The 16,223-nt window shown below is 34.5% G+C and overlaps 1 protein-coding gene across 14 annotated transcripts in view; it reads left to right on the forward strand.

Moving 5' to 3' along the window:
- The window catches only part of DIAPH3 (diaphanous related formin 3), a 206,003-nt gene that overhangs the window by 92,675 nt on the left and 97,105 nt on the right, over positions 1–16,223 (forward strand). For 13 of the 14 annotated variants that reach the window (XM_064408643.1, XM_064408636.1, XM_064408637.1 and 10 more), the window contains 2 exons: positions 3,522–3,623; positions 14,911–15,150. In XM_064408643.1, coding sequence (XP_064264713.1) covers positions 3,522–3,623; positions 14,911–15,150 — 342 coding nt within the window. The remainder of the gene's footprint in view (positions 1–3,521; positions 3,624–14,910; positions 15,151–16,223) is intronic. The other variant, XM_064408644.1, reaches the window with a different exon arrangement.

A 16,223-nucleotide genomic window follows, 5' to 3' on the forward strand; every position in this document is an offset into this window, starting at 1 on the left:
AAAGAAAATCATCAAACCGTTAATGGGTAGTTAATTAATGGCATGCTTCTATGTAAAAATGCATTAATCTAAGAAGAGAAAATTTATTTCCTATCATTATTTTTAATTTCTTCTGTGGACTGTTATTTTCTTTATAATTGTGTATGCCTTGGGATAAAGAATACCTAATTTTCAGTATATTTAGAACATCTAATACACCCTAACCCCACTGGAGCTTTGCAGTAGGCATGGCTAACAATATAATAGGATATAACTTTCTGGCACTATGCTGTTAACCTTGTGGCTCTATTAATTAGTATTGGCAGTAAAGTATGTTGAAAGTCAGTGTATACAGTAACCTCTCTATGTAGTTGGCATCAAAATTGAGTCCAAAGTGGTTTTGACTGTGGTTTAGCTCTTTTGTGTTTGTTTTTGGAGGGGGGGGGGAAATTTAAGAAAAGGGTAAGAGAAGATGAAGAGCTGAAAGTGAGAAATTATATCCTACAAGAGTACAGTGATATTAGCAGATGCTGTGATTGTGTAAAAGTCAGTGGAATGCAATACAAGTGATCATGTGTACAATATCCTGTATGAGCACAGTCATATAAATCACTCAAGAATATGGACTACATTTTTTTGGCAAGTGATTAATCCCTTGAAGACCTAAATTAGGTGAAAAACTCAGTAGAACTTAGGCTTCAAATTTAGTTTCCAAGTTTGGATGTAATGAAATTTATCAAATGGGTTCATCCAAATTGCTTGTTTCTGGGTAAACAACCCTATAATAACTTTGAAAAAGGGACTGATTTTGAACTTGGAAAAGAACTTAAGACACCCATCTTTCTTTGAAAGTAGAACAGTGTACCTCATTGCTTTAAAAAGTTGGTATCCACCTTCATATGTACTTAGGTTACTAAATAACTACTAATACTAATACTACTAATACTTTAGATATCCAGCTGTATATCTTTATTTCTACCCTCAAAATCCTTTTCAAGTATGCATTGTGACCATGCTATGAAAATGTGTTCCATGTATTTCGTCATTCTGAGAAGTGGGAAAGTGTACATAGGTTTGCAGCCATGTAGCTAATTTTCTTCATTCATATAAGTTACCTTAGACAGTATGGTACATCTCCTTTTCAGAACTTTCTTGCTTTCAGCAGATTTTTTTTTGTTTAGTTGTAACTGTTTTGTTCAGTGGGTCCTAATATCATTGTTCCTGAAGTTGGAATTTTGTTTTTAATCCAACTCTTGTTATGATTAAGAAATAAAATGAATTTTCTCTCCATCTGTCTCCATTTCCCTCCCTCCATCCTACTTCAGTTAGAAATTAAATCTAGTGTTTAAAAATGTAAAATCTCCAAAAGTCATGTTGTAATCCAAAAACTCATTGACTAATTATTGAAATGTTTCCTGTGACTTAGTCAGAATTCTTTCTCCTGCTTATTCCTTGTTTGATATTCAAAATGTGCTTCATCTGTAGCATTCAAAAGCTTTATCTGAACACCATAAAAGCTGCTTTGATATCAGCTGCTCCTTCTGTTTTGGTTGCTTTTTTTAATATTCTGATACTCAACATTGAAAATATTCATCTAACACTTGACTGTTTTTGGTTTTGTGGGCAGTTTTTCTTCATATGGAAACTATTTCTGCATCAAAAAATAAATAAATTAAAATAAATTTTAATTCAGTAAATATTAAGGAATTGTATTACATTTAGAGCTGTTTATGGGAATGTTAGATATCAAAAAAAGAAATAGGTGTGTTATGAATTTCTAATTTAAAATGTATCTTTTTACACTTTGTACCCTTTCATTTTTTGCTCGTGTTATTGATTTAGTGCCAGACATCTTCATCCATAATTAATAAATGTAGTCTGACAAAAATTTTTTCCAAATATAAGAGTGGTAAGGATATATATGATTGTTATTCCACTAAAATTCAGTTTGACCATATCCAAATCAAGCTTCTAAAATTTAAGTTTACATTATTTTTTAAGCATCATCGTTTATGCATTTTTAATAGTTTTGTCTTTTCTTACCAAAATCCTTATTTGAGCATGGACATTCTGTTGAACCAGTCTACTGATTTAGGGATATTTTTCAGCTATTACTTAAAAGAGTAAAATTCATTCTTCTTAAACTAAAGAAGTATGTTGAGCAAAGCATAGGTATAACTTTTTATCTGTCTGGCCCCATTGAGGTAATTTTTATATCTTAACTGGTTAAATTTCCAGTGTAAGAAGGAATTAGGCTCTTCAGTGGGTAAAATTAGGTTTTTTTTAAGGCTTTCAGATGGAGATTCTGTTCACTAACTGAAACAAATTCTTTTTTGCTCATTGTATATCGCCAAAGCTATTTACTTGAAAGGTAATAAAACAAATGATGGCAACCAAAATGTCTGCCTTTTCCATCAAGTAATGGGGAACTGGTGGAGTTGGTCTTGTTTCTTTCTTGAAATATGGTAATAGGTAGTGGGGTGGCTGTGTATCCTGGACTGGCTTCAGTGTTAAAATGATCAAATCTTCAGTTCAGGAGAATGATCTTACCAGTAGACCAAAGAGTGTTTTAAGAAAGGAAAATCTCTCTTGTGTTTTTCTCACTGTGACAGAAACTTAACCAATGTGTAACCAGAAACACAAGAGTCATAAACTTCTGAGAAGCACAGCAGGCTGTAGGGGCTCTGGCTATTGCCTAGTAGTTGCAGCAGTCATCTTGAGAAGGGACAGAATTGAGCTACTGACTCAAATTTTATACCAAATTAATATGCTCAAATTAAGTGTGTTAGAAGCTTTCTATTTCCAGAATATCTGAAAAGCCATTTTTAGCCAGCCTAGCAGAAGCTAATTAGAGGGGGGTTCAGGTGCCCAAATGTGAGTGTCTTTGTGTAGATAATATGTGTCTAAGTGTTCAGGAAACTCCAGGGAGTCAGAGGATTCTTCAGATGAACAGATGGAGGTGAAATGTTTGATTCCCTTACCTGTAAGACATTCGCTTTATATGTATCTAGCCTCCCCATATTGACTTCTGAATTCAACTGAAGCTGAATCTCACCTCTGATTTACTACTTCTAGCAAGTTTTCATGCTAAGTAGTAGTGTAAATAAGTAAGTGTAATTGGTTTAAACTTTTGCTTTGAAATGCTAGAAAATTAATTATTCTTTTTCAAAATACTTTTCATCTAGCATTAATAATTCTTGCCAGCCTTTGGATGGTTATGTTGTACTTGAAGTTCTTGTTCTGTTTGCTTTGAAGTGTTCTGTTGCCATCATACCTATCAAGCACATTCTTTCTTTAAAAACAGTTTAAAAAATACTACAGAAATGTGTAGAATCCATGTCAGTATTGCAGTATTGCATCACTTATCTTTTACTCTCTCAGTTGCTTTAATTTGTGTGTTGCTATGTACATTCTGCTGTCTTCAGGGAAGAGTGTTGTCTTTGGAATGTATGGCAGTAATGCATATGTAAACCTGTTTGTTTACAATAATAGAAGCAACATTGAATCTGAGATTTTTAAGCCTATTTTATTTTCTTTTATAGAATTTAATAAAACACCTCCCTGAACAAGAGCAATTGAATGCATTGTCCAAGTTCAAGAATGAGTATAACAATTTGTCTGAGCCAGAGCAGTTTGGTGTTGTGGTGAGTTCTGTTTTATTATTACAGTTTTGGTTTGGTTTTTTTTTGGTTTTTTTTTTTTTTTTTTTTTTGGTCCTTTCTGGAAATACAGTTTTAATATGATATTATAGGAAAAAAAACCAAACCAGTTGCTTCTTCCTATAAGTGAAGGGGTTCCAGACTGGGAGAAGGATATAGGTGCTGCTGTTCAATTGGACTTTTGTGGGACATATCCACGGATGTGAAAGGCCTGATTATTGAAATATTGCTTCTGGAATGATTTTGGATTCTCTTTGTTTAAAAATGTTATTTACTTTTGCAAAAGAAACCAAACCAAAACCATAAAATCTTTGTTATTTTCTGTGGCAAAGTTTCACTGAGAGATAGAGAGCTATTTTTGAATTTTCATAGCTAAAATAGTTTGGCCTTACTTTTGTTTGCAATAAAAAAAATTAACTTTTTTTACTGAGGTTTTCTACACTTATATTTTTCTTTCTATTCTCCAAGTAAATGAGAAGAAAATAATGTCATAGTGATCATGTTGACCTATTCTGCCTCCTGCTGCTTGTGTTTTATACCATGGTCTGTAAAGAGTACCCCTAATCACTTTTTCCCTTCCCTCTGGAAAGATATGTTTGTAATGTCTTCCAGGTTGAATTCACAAAGGAAGACTGGAAGTGAAAAAAGGAAAATGCTAGTTCAGAGCTGTCAGTTGATGCTTTTTGTGGAAATACAGTTTGCATCTAATTTCTGTATAACTCATAATTCATAGTTGGTAATTACTCCATCCAGACAAACTCAGAGTAATGCTATGTAGTTTCCTGGCACATATATCTTTACAAGTCTTTGATTTTTCTTGTCTGTTCCTGGAGTTTAAACCTAAGGTGGTTATTGCTAAGATTATCTTATCTGAGGGAATTTCCCATGAGGGAATAATACTTATTCAGTTAGATGGAACTGTCAGTTGATGAGAAGAGCCAGACCAGTAACAGTGTAGGTAGAATTTTGCTGCATCTGGCACAACTTTTCTGATAAATTTGTCTTTAAAAGTTGAGGCAATGTGATAACTCAGAAAAATAAAATAAATGGACAAAATGATAAGAGTTCTGATATCTCAAAATTTTATGGAGCTTGTTTTCTGAAGGAACAACGAGATTCCCACTGAAAATTACAAGTCCTTGCTTTTCCTGGTTTTCTATGCAAAACATTAAAAAACAAAGTCCACAAACAAGACCAAACCCCATCATCATGAACAGTTTCTGTCATGTCATAGCTTCTATGCATGAAATAGAGTGGATTTGAGAGAGCAAGTGACAATGTTTATTACATGAAACATTTTTCATTTCTGTTCCAATAGGAGAAAATTTGAATAAGTCACTTTTTTTACTCTAAATATGGAATTCTCTCCGTATACTTTTCATCAAAGTTCTTCAAGCTCCATCTGGCTCTCCTGTATCTTTTCTGTTATTGTTGTCCATGGAGTGGGCTAGAGAAATTCTTCTCATTTCTTAGGAAGCCACTGTTGATACTAATGTGAATCTTCACATTATTGCTGGTTTTGTTGGTTTTGTTTATTTTTAAAAATAGACATGTTCCTTAAAAATGTTGGTTTATGCCTTAATTTTTGCTGTCTGTTTTAAATGAGAAGAATCAAGCTTGAATACAAAATGCAAGACTTGAGGTTTTTTAGCTGAATAGTGTTTTATAGTTATTTTTTTTTGAGAATTAGGAGATTCCATGTTAATTTTCTCTGAAATTGTGATTAAAGGAACAATTGAACTATTTGACTCCTAAAGAAGAATCTAAATAGTGAATAAATGGCTAATTACTACTTGTGTGATAAAGGTTTTTTCATCATGGAAACCCATTATCTTTCAGGCTTTGAATTGAAAGTCAAGATTTGATACTCTGAAACAAACAGCAAGACACTTAATGAGATATTGGCTGGCAGTGACTGTTACAGTATTGTATGTTTTAAGCAAAGTCAATTCAATTTTATTGTTGGCTTAAAGACCTTGAGGACATGATTCTAAACAGTTCAGGTTCCCTTCATGGGTGTTGCTTGTGGTTTTGGGGTTTTGTTTGGGTTTTTGTCTTATGGTTGTGAAGATTTGTTTTCTTTGAATTGACCCTATGAGTTGCTTTTGTGGTTTCTGCCTTCTCTTTTTTTAAGTTATTTATCGTTTTTATATTTTCTGTTCATTCAGCAGTAAGTATAAAATAAATCCTTTATGGCCCTTATCTTCTCTTCCAGACTTTGGGTTTTCTTTAGATAAACTACTTTATTTTCCGCTGAGTTCTTTCTTTCACTTCTCCAGGCCAATGTCTCAGAGCACAGATATTATCACCTATTACTGTGGAGCTTTGTTTTTGGTTTAGAGTTGCAGGCTTTTGGGGGTGGGAGGGGGACAGGGAGGGGCTTGTACAGATTCATTAACTGTTTCATGACAATTACATTAATTCTGTTCATCTTACTAAAAATTTAGTTTACTATTGTTACCTTGACTTGATGTTATGTTGAATGTTGTATTTCCTTGCTTGAATTCATGACGAGGTATGTTTGTCCTTGATGAAAAATAAATGTTCAATTGCATTTTGTTTTACCATAGTTCTTGTTTTTACTTGATTTTGCTTACTGCAATCAACTTCTTCAAAAACTTCCTTAACCTTCATGTTATTTTCTTGGTAGTTTCATTGATTACCACTGAACCACAGAATATTCTCTTTTGGAAGGGATCCACAAGGATCATTGAGTCCAGCTCTTAAAGGGCATAGCTCATATAGGGATCAAACTCACAAACTTGTCTTTACTAGCACCATGCTGAATCTTGAATATAACTTGATAATGATGAAGATTATCATTGTGCAATATGAAACCCACTGGAGACGAATGAGGTTTCATCTAGGTGTTCATCTTGGTAACTCTTGAGAGAGGGTTGTATTTTGGAGGCTTTTACATTTTTACCTGGTTCTTTCTTCAGTGGACAGTATAAATATTTTGTTGCTTTAGGAATTCTAGCAATGTTGATTTGTTTTGCAGGTGGTTCTTTCCTACTAAGAAAAAAAGTATTGTTTTAGAGAATATTTTTTCCTAATTTTTAGTGTAGTGTCTGTCATCATATCAAAGAAATGCTTAAGGAGTAGATAATTTAGTAAATGTTAATCTAATTTATTTTCAGTGAAGTTGATGTAATAATGTACTAGTTAGATTTATTGATCATAATTGATATTTTGAGTGCAGTAATCTGTTTAATGTATTTTTACTGAACTATTACCATACCATTGGTCAATATCTTATTCATAATGATGCTGGGCACAAGCATCTTCCAGCTGTTCAGAACTTGAATGTTCTGAATTCTCATAAAATTCCATTCTATTATTTGATGTACACTTGTTTATTTACAGTGCCTGTAATTCTTTGTGGTGTAAAATGGTCCTAGACCATTTCAAATTTATTATATGGTTTGATATCGATAAATGCAATTCCATTTAAGAACTCACTGTTTTGATGCTCTTTATCAGGCATCGGTGTGCCTCTAGGTCTGACATTTCAGGGCATTTATTGAGGCACAGAGGTGCATGCCAATGTTTAGGCCCATGTCAGGTGGTTCCAGATCTTTGCTGCACCTCCCCTCAGTGTCCTGTAACTGTAGTTCCCCAGCTTCACAGCACCACACACCTTCCTCTCCTCCCTCTCTTGCCCACATAGCAATGCTAAGGCTTCAGGCCTTCTCATGCCAACATATTTTAACTGTTTATTGCACTAGGAACCATTCCAAAAAGTAGTTCTGAATTGATAATGCTGCATGCATATAGTTGAATCCAGTAGTAAATTCCAACATGAGACGAATGGAACAGGTTGCCCAGAGAATGTCGATGTCCCATCCCTGGAAATTTTCAAAGATAGGTTGAATGAGGCTCAGAGCAACCTGGTCTGGTGGAAGGTGTCCCTACCCATAGCAGGGGAGTTGGAACAGGATGATTTTTAAGATTCCTTCCAAAAATTAAAAAAAAAAATCTAGGATTTTATGAAGCCTCATCAGTGCCTGTAATCTTTAGTGGTATGAAATGGTCCTGGTCCATATGAAATTTATTATATGGTTTGAAATCTATAAATGCAATTCCATTTAAGAAATCAAAGTTTGGATGTTATTTATAAACACTTCTAATGTGAAAACTTTCTAATGCTTGACAGGGTGTTATTGGTAGACACTTGTCCTCAGGTGTATGCAAGTGTACTAGCATTCTTATGTATGAAAATACTGTCTCGAGAGCCGCGTGTGATAGCTCCTGCTGTCTTTCTTTTCTTGTAATCTGAGACATTTGGAAAGATGTTCCCATATCGTCTGGTAGGGAAAAAAAAAGGAAACAGATTTTTTCCTTGATCACTTATATTTGCTCAAAGATAAAATTGAGGATAAAATTGAGGGAATTACAAAATATTGTTTCAGAAATAATTAATGTTCAGACCTTGTGAAATTCACTGACAGCTAACCCAAATAGAATTTGGCAAGCAATCCTCATGTGGCTTCACAGCTTGTTCACTGATGGATGTGTTTTTAATGAGTTCGTACCAAAGGAAAAGATTTCACTAGAGTAAATTGAAGATTAGAATGAGGCCTGATGAAGGCTAGTTTGTCTTAAATAATTCAGCAGACACTTAAATTGATCAATTCCATATTCAGCTGATAGTTTCACCTGTATGTTCTCGTTAAGGATAACTCAAAATGTATTAATGTTTTTTCACTGTTGTCTGGAAAATATCATACTATCACTGTTTCTGCAGAAGCGTACTCTTCCTTTCATAATACTTGATGCTTGGACAGAACCATACAGTCTGTTTAAAATTCTGAAGTGCTGATGTGCATGTGGGCCGTGAGATATTTTGATTGTGTTAATTTCTATCTGCAAACCTTATCTTCTGTGTCTTCTAGATGTCATGTGTATCTGCTGCTCTGCCTTGTCAGTGTTCTCTATCAGTATTTCCAGTCTTTCCAGGAGTGTTGCCAAAAATGATGCCAAAATTTCCATTATATGCCATCTGTGAGAGTTAAAAAATCTTTATGACAAATTGCAGTCAGGTTACCTATGCTGTTGCAAAGGAGAACATCCTTAACTCCTGTAATGTTAATGTCTTTCAAACCTTGAACCTAGGTAAGGGTGGAGAGCAAGGCTCCAGAAATACCTTCTGAAAATGGCCATTGTGAATGATCTGCACTAATCTGTTTGCAATTGCCATTGGATTGGTTTACATTACTTCCTTTGTGATGCCATATTATAGAGGAGTGCTCCTGTAAATGCTTCAGTACAAGCAGGACTTATACTTATCTCTGTTTAGTTCTGGTAAAACCATTTTGTGTAGTTAATCTAAAGAAGAGTTAAAAAATTTTTGTCTTACTGCCTGATATTAATTCAGATGGCTGAGTGCGTGCTTGTTATTTTTTCTAGTCCACACATAGGCTATCTCACTTTTCTTCTTGGCAGATATTGCTACAGCTTCAGAGCAGGAATGTTATTTCTCTGAAGGGTCCCCCTCTTTTGCTTCCAGCCATTCACTTTGCACATTCTGTCAAGAGCCTGTCCTGGATCTAATGTTTTTCTTTAATAGTAATGTAAGCAACCCTCTAATGTTATGTCATGCTTTACATATCATAAGGAAAACACTTCTGTGTTGAGTAAGGACCATAATCCTGCTGTTTTGACTCAGCAACTTCAAGGATTTCTTGGAATTTAGCCACCTAAATTGAGTTAGGTATCCAAATGACTGGCTAGTGTTGGGCAGTTGTGCTGAAAGAACCTTGAGGCTGATCAGTACTTATTAAATTCCTAGAGTCTGAAATTAATATGCAGATATTTCACCTTTCCAGCTTCAGACATTAGAGCTCAGTGGAGCTCCAAGTGCGGAAGGATTTGCTTTCCCTGTGATCATTTTGTAGAACTGAGGAACTTTTTCCAAGTCACACAAACTGTCTTCTGCAGCATTCACTTATGTGACAAGTCAGACTGTTTTTGCCACAGATTAACTGCAGTTCCAAATACACCAAATAACCATATGGATAAAAATTCCCCAGTCATTACTGAATTCGCTATTGACAGGGCTACAGAAGCTCTACAGTGGAGTGTTTTTTCATTAGCAGTACTGTCATGATCATAGACACATATCTACCTTCTGAGGAAATTAACTGGGACACACCTTGTTGGGTCAGTAGAGAAGATGATACCAAATACGAATGGTTGGAGGCCTGAACTTTTTTGAAGCGGATCATGTCTGTCACATCAAACACATCAGAATCAGCTGCTAGTTGTGTAACATCAAATTCCACTTTTATGTGGGAATTGTTATGATGGTTCAGCCTAATGTGAAGCACTAAACTTGCTGCCATGATTTTGAGACATCCTCATCCAGACCTTGATCATATGTCTTCATGACCTCTGTTTTGGGATATTCCTTATAGTAGACTTTTCATTAGGAGGTAGATTCCTAGTAGTAGCCAGTCAGAAAATGAGGCATTAATTTTAAAGTCAAGCTTACCAGATTTTTTGATCTGCAATACAGTTACATCTGATTTAGTTTTAAAAACTTTTCTCTATTTGGTTTGCTACTCTAATATTTGTTTTTAAATTCCTCAATGACCTCTGCCCTTGACTTCTGGTGTTAATTTATTTATTTTTGCTACCTGTATGGATTAGAGGTTTTACAGAGGATTTTTACCTACATTAAACTCTACTTGGTTTCCCATGAGGAAACCTTTTCAGTCTGATACATCTGTTCCATATGTGTCTTTTAATGAAAACAGCCCTTCACACATCTGTTAGGCCAGCTAAAAATATAAGAAATTAGGAAATTTGGACCCTCCCCTTCTTGGAAGATTCCTTTTTAGGCAAATATCATTGTCTGGTTTCAACTTAGAGTAACAAAAGCTGTCTGTATTTCGTACTGATCAAGATGTCAGTACATCTAATTATATTTTTTGGATAAGACAAAAGAAAAGGACCACTTTCTTTTCCCAGAATTTACCTTCCTGTGAATTTCAGCCTGAAGAATGTAAGCTCAGCTTATTTTGACAGCTGTGTTGTAGCCCCCATTGGCAATTCTGAGATGTGTTCACTGACCTTGCTGGGCCATCTTTGTTGAACATAATGCAATCCAAAACAGTACCAGGGATTTTCTGCACTGTGAATCAGTGCACTGTCATCCACAAGACAAGAGAAGGCTGCCTCTGTGCAGCTAGGAGGTAATTGATAGGCATTGTCCCCATGTCACTTATAATACACTGCCTTCTCTTCTTTTCTGAATATCCTTTAGGAAAATATTTGATTTGCAAGAAATTTAGTTAGGTCAAGCTGTTTATAATTCAGGCTGGAGAAGCAGAGTAACAGGACATGCTCTCCATCATTGCTAATAAGGCTGAAAAGTCATGAGTTGAAATGTTTGCATATATGCATACATATATATATGTGTGTATGTGTATATATATATATATGTATATATATGTACTCAATTTCTCTTAAGTCATTTTAATTTTGTATTGGCATTTCTTGACTTTATTGTAATTTCCTTGAAGAAAAAGAGTATGTCAAAGGTGAAGAAAGACATACTATTTCCATGTATGCATAAAAACATCTCAACAAAAATACTCATTTTTATTGTGAACGGACTTCCCATACTGTGAAATAATGTTTGATCTTTCCAGAATGCTGCTGTTTTTCACTAAGATTTAGGCATGTTGGCTGTCCTTTTCAAATTGAGCAGGATGTTCTTTTATCTTCTTTAAACATGATAAAATATCTGTTAAGGTATCAGTCCTTCCCTATTTGATTTTTTTTCCTGCTTTTCAAGTGCCTGGGTTTAAAGATAAGTGTCAGGAATTCTCACTTTTTTACCTCTGCTCTCTTAGGAGTTCACCGATGCTGCAGAGGTGAAAGCCATACATTATCCACAGGGAATGGTGTTCCAGTTTGCTCTCTTTAGTCAGCTTGGCTGTAACTGTTATTTTAGTTTTTGGATGAGAACATTTTCAGGTGGTCTGACAGCCTCAGCACTGTTGCTCCTTTTAAAGAAGGTATGAAACTGAAGCACTTGCAGTGTTTTTTTCTATGAGCTTGTGACAGGAGTGAAACCTCTTCAGTGATCAAAATGTAGCATCAGTGGAACTTCTGAGATGCTTTCCTTTACTTGACATCAAGAGGAAAAGATAGTGAGAGTACACATATATCAGATTGCACATTCTTGTAGTTGTCTTGTGATTTATGCTGTATTTGAGAGGAAAATCTGTCTTTGCTGTTGGATGTGAGATCTGTGAGAGCTGCTACTGGGTATCTCAACTCATAAGTCAGTTCCCATTTGGACTTGCTTGTAGTGAGACTCTTCTTGTGGACTATTACTTAAAAAGTAGTACAATTCATTACCTGTGCACTGAGTTCTCTGACATGTATAGGTTTCTAATTCAAATTCCTGTTTTAATATTTGGATTGTTTGTTTTCAGAATTCCGCTATCAAGAACATATAAACTAATGTCTTTATATCCTGGTTATAAAAAGTACGGGGTGTATAGTAAGATGGTCAGCATTGCAACACTTTAGCCCCTCTTTTGGTAGGGTGTATGGATTCTACAGTTTAAATATAACTGTGAACCACATGTCGCAAAAAAGTCATATGTTGCTAAGGGAACTCTTCTCATTTTTTGACTTAGCAAACAGGTAAAGAAATAATACCAACAGCATGCATTTTGCATGGATTTCAGAGCATTTTCAACAACAACAATAATACTAGTAATAGCAATAATAACAATCCCAGTGGCATTTCTGTTGTGTTTCTGGCATGTGTTCCTGTATCTAACTTTTTAGGATTACATATTTCTGCATTCAGCTTTAAGAATTGCATACTTATGTACTGGACATCTGAATTTCTTGCAGTTCAGATGGTTCTGATGAAAACTTTGCACCTATTATGCAAATGTGCATGCTACATGTGCATGTCCAACGTATCTTTGTGGTCTAAAGTGTGTGATTATTTCAGTTTCAAGGATCTGCCTGTCTGAAAAGCCAGGAGTCAACACATGATACAACTTCTGGTGAATCAGTAGTATCTTGAGCTCAATACCATTTAAAATCCATGCAACCTACACTGATTTTTTGTAGTTTCTATGGTTTAATATTAATGATCATCTCTATTGCATCCTGAGTGGGGTATTTAATACTAAAAAATCTGGATCATTTCAATGGAATGTTGCGGGGTTTTTTTCCTCGTCTAGTCTCAGGTTTTTCTGGCTAGCTTTAGGACAAAACTTAAAAACATGTTCTCAAAATGCTGTGAAGTAGTAGTACATATACAAATTTAGTAAGATAATTGAGGAAAAGGAGTTAACAGTGATTCTTTCTGACAGATCTTGGAGAATGAATTTATGACACTTGCTTCTGTCCACAACCTTAACATTTTTTATGTAATCTTAAATTAGATATAAAGTTATTAGAGTACTGTGTTAATTTCATGTGGAATTTAGGTATTTCTGTTTCTATTTTGCTGTGAAATGCCCTGTTCAAATTCAAGTGCCATTATCCTTATTTATCCATTCTTAAGTAAGAATTTTACCACACTTGTTGGATGCTATTTCATGTAGTATAAGAACAGAATATCTGCCTACAGTTGGTACTGAGCTAATAATGTTTGAAGTGTACATTTTAAGTATTTTACTTGACGACCAGGCTGAAGGCAGTCAGTCAGCTAAAGTACAACAGTTGATTTTCAACCTAGTTTAATCTGAAAGACATCCTGATTGTGTGATCTGCTCTATGATGAAAACCAAACTACGGTTAGTGGAAATGATTTCTTATTTTACATCAAGATTTTCTACTTGAACTAAAATTCAAATGGTGTGTTTACTTCAATGAGACATCATCATGTGGCTGCACAACTATGCAGGCATTTCTGAAATGGCCTAGTGACATAAAATGTTAACTCCACCTGATTTTATTTTCTTCTACTGTCACAGTAAAACCAATAAAATAGATTGTAAATTCCATCCTCTTCTGGTTCTATATCAAATCCTTTGGATGAGACAGCCTTCAGTTTCACTTTACACTGAAAATGGATGGAGTGTCACCATTGTCCTTTACGCTGAGTCTCAGGGGATAATCAGTGCCATATGACTTATGAATGCTGCACTGTCAGAGGAATTTTCACATTGATAGACTAGATCTGTGTTGATAAATAGTCTGTAAAACCCTTAGGTATCACTGTGGTTTGGAGAGGGATATGTCCAATTTAAAGGCAAAAGTTTAAGGCCATTATATGAAGCCTACTTCTTTGTAGGAGAAGTGCAAGTATTATTGCTTCTTTCTTGCATCGAGAAGTACTGATAGCTGGAAACAATGTGTTCCTTATTAAGAAAAAAAAGTAAAAACTTGCTTTAAGATTCTGGGAATTGTAAAGAACTTACTGTCTTGAACCTTGTCTTCAGAGGGAAGAAGATAAGTATGAGGAATTAGATCTGATGGAATTAATGAAATTGATGAGAAAACAGAGATAGGGAAAAATAAGATAAGCAGCTCATTGAATAATTTTTCAGTGTTCCTTGTGTGGATATAGTAAGCAATGTGCAAAGTATGTCTGGAGTGAGAATTCAGTGACCTAGTATATAAGAAGGTCAAAATTTTTGTTGAAAACACATGATCAGTAAGCCATAGAAAAAGCCAAGTCTTTTGTATATGATCTACAGAAGCTGTTTTCTTGGAAGCATTCAGCTGCAACTAATGAACTGTATTAAGTTAGTATACAGGAGTATAGGGGGTATGAATATTGGTGTATATTAGTGTATAATATATTAAGTATTTCAAAAATTTTTTCAAGACTGTTATTTTCCTGCAAGTTTATCATAGGCTCTTATTGACATCAGCTTTTAAATATTTGTACCAGAAAATGAGATTTGTCTTGTTTTGGTACATCCAGAGTTATACAAAATTTGTGAACTACTTTCATTCCTTTGCAACTGGGTCATAAACTTGGATTAGTTTTATAGGATTTGGTATATGAGTTGACAGATGTGATATATGATGACACTTTATCTTTTATTGCTTACACATACTAGTTATTTGGAAAGGATGGGGGCAGTTCCTATTAACCACAAGATGGGATTTCAGTTGCTTACCCAAGTGTCTCTCATTCATTCATTCATTTGCTATCAGTTATAGCAGATATATTGCTTCTTCAAGCCTGTCACACCAATAAATCATTTCAGAGTGTATGCATTTGTACAGTGCCAAAGTGTACCATGAATTTTAAAGGAAATCTTCTATTTTTCTTTTCAATCAGATGAGCAACGTGAAGAGACTACGGCCACGGCTCAGTGCTATTCTTTTTAAGCTTCAGTTTGAGGAGCAGGTGAACAACATCAAACCTGACATCATGGCTGTCAGTGCTGCCTGTGAAGAGATAAAGAAGAGTAAAAGCTTTAGCAAGCTACTGGAACTAGTATTGTTAATGGGAAACTACATGAATGCAGGTTCTCGGAATGCACAGACCTTTGGATATAATCTCAGCTCGCTATGTAAAGTGAGTTTTGAAATGTCCATGTTGAGTATTACATTAACTTTTTTTTTGGTTTTTATTAGATACTCTGATTTTGATTTTTTTTACTGCAGTTAATTATTTGCTTACTATTTTTTTCCTTATTATTAGCATTAGTTGATAGTTTGAACAGTACAGCTAATCCATGAATTGTCATCTTAAAACTGGTTTGCATTTAATCACTTTGAAGTGATTCTATTTTAAGGAAGTAATAACCCAAACTAAATAAGGTTGTGTAAGGACCCTATCACTGTGATCACAGTAGTTTTGTAATTTTAACATGTTGAGATCTTCTAAGGCATCTATCACATTTTAGTATGTTTTAATACAGTTATATTTTCTTTTGGACATGAATTTCCTCCTTATGTGATTGTCTAATGTTGCTCAGTTTCATTAGTTTCTTGCTTCTTCTAATTTTTCTTAAATTTGCACTCCTTCAGCTTTTGTAAAAGGTATATACAAGAAGGTGTCTATACTTTTCTGGGTGTTAATTTATTATCCATTCTAATGGTAGCTACCTTTCCCATACTTAGTGTTGTTTTGGTTTTTTTTTCCTGTACTCTTTGGGACATTACTGAACAATCTTTACAGTGCACATGTAGTTCTTAAAAGGAAGGAATTATTTGAAACTTTGTATGTATTCTTTGTCTTTCTGTTTCTTTATATTTTTGCACAAGGGAAAGCACAATATGTTAACTTCTACATTCATGAAACTAATTCCACTTATTCTGCCATATTTCAGAAGAATTCTTTCACTGAGTGTTGAATGTGATACCTATGACATAAATATTCATAAAGACTTAGTTATGTTCTTTCCCTAGTCTAAAGTAAGCATTAAGCATGAATCATCAACCTAGAGTTAATACATTGTAGATGAAGTGATTGCATTAAAAATACAATTTGTTGAGAAGCATATTCAGAAAGAAGGTACTAAAGGTTCTTAATCCAATTAGGTGCATTTACTTAAGTATGATTTTACAAGAATCTGTCCTAGGTGTGGTTATATTCTCTGTATTTTTAATGGACAGGAGAACAAACATATTTATTAAAAGAATGTG

The sequence above is a fragment of the Passer domesticus genome, chromosome 2 (assembly GCF_036417665.1).
Source record: "Passer domesticus isolate bPasDom1 chromosome 2, bPasDom1.hap1, whole genome shotgun sequence".
Taxonomy (NCBI): Eukaryota; Metazoa; Chordata; class Aves; order Passeriformes; family Passeridae; genus Passer; species Passer domesticus.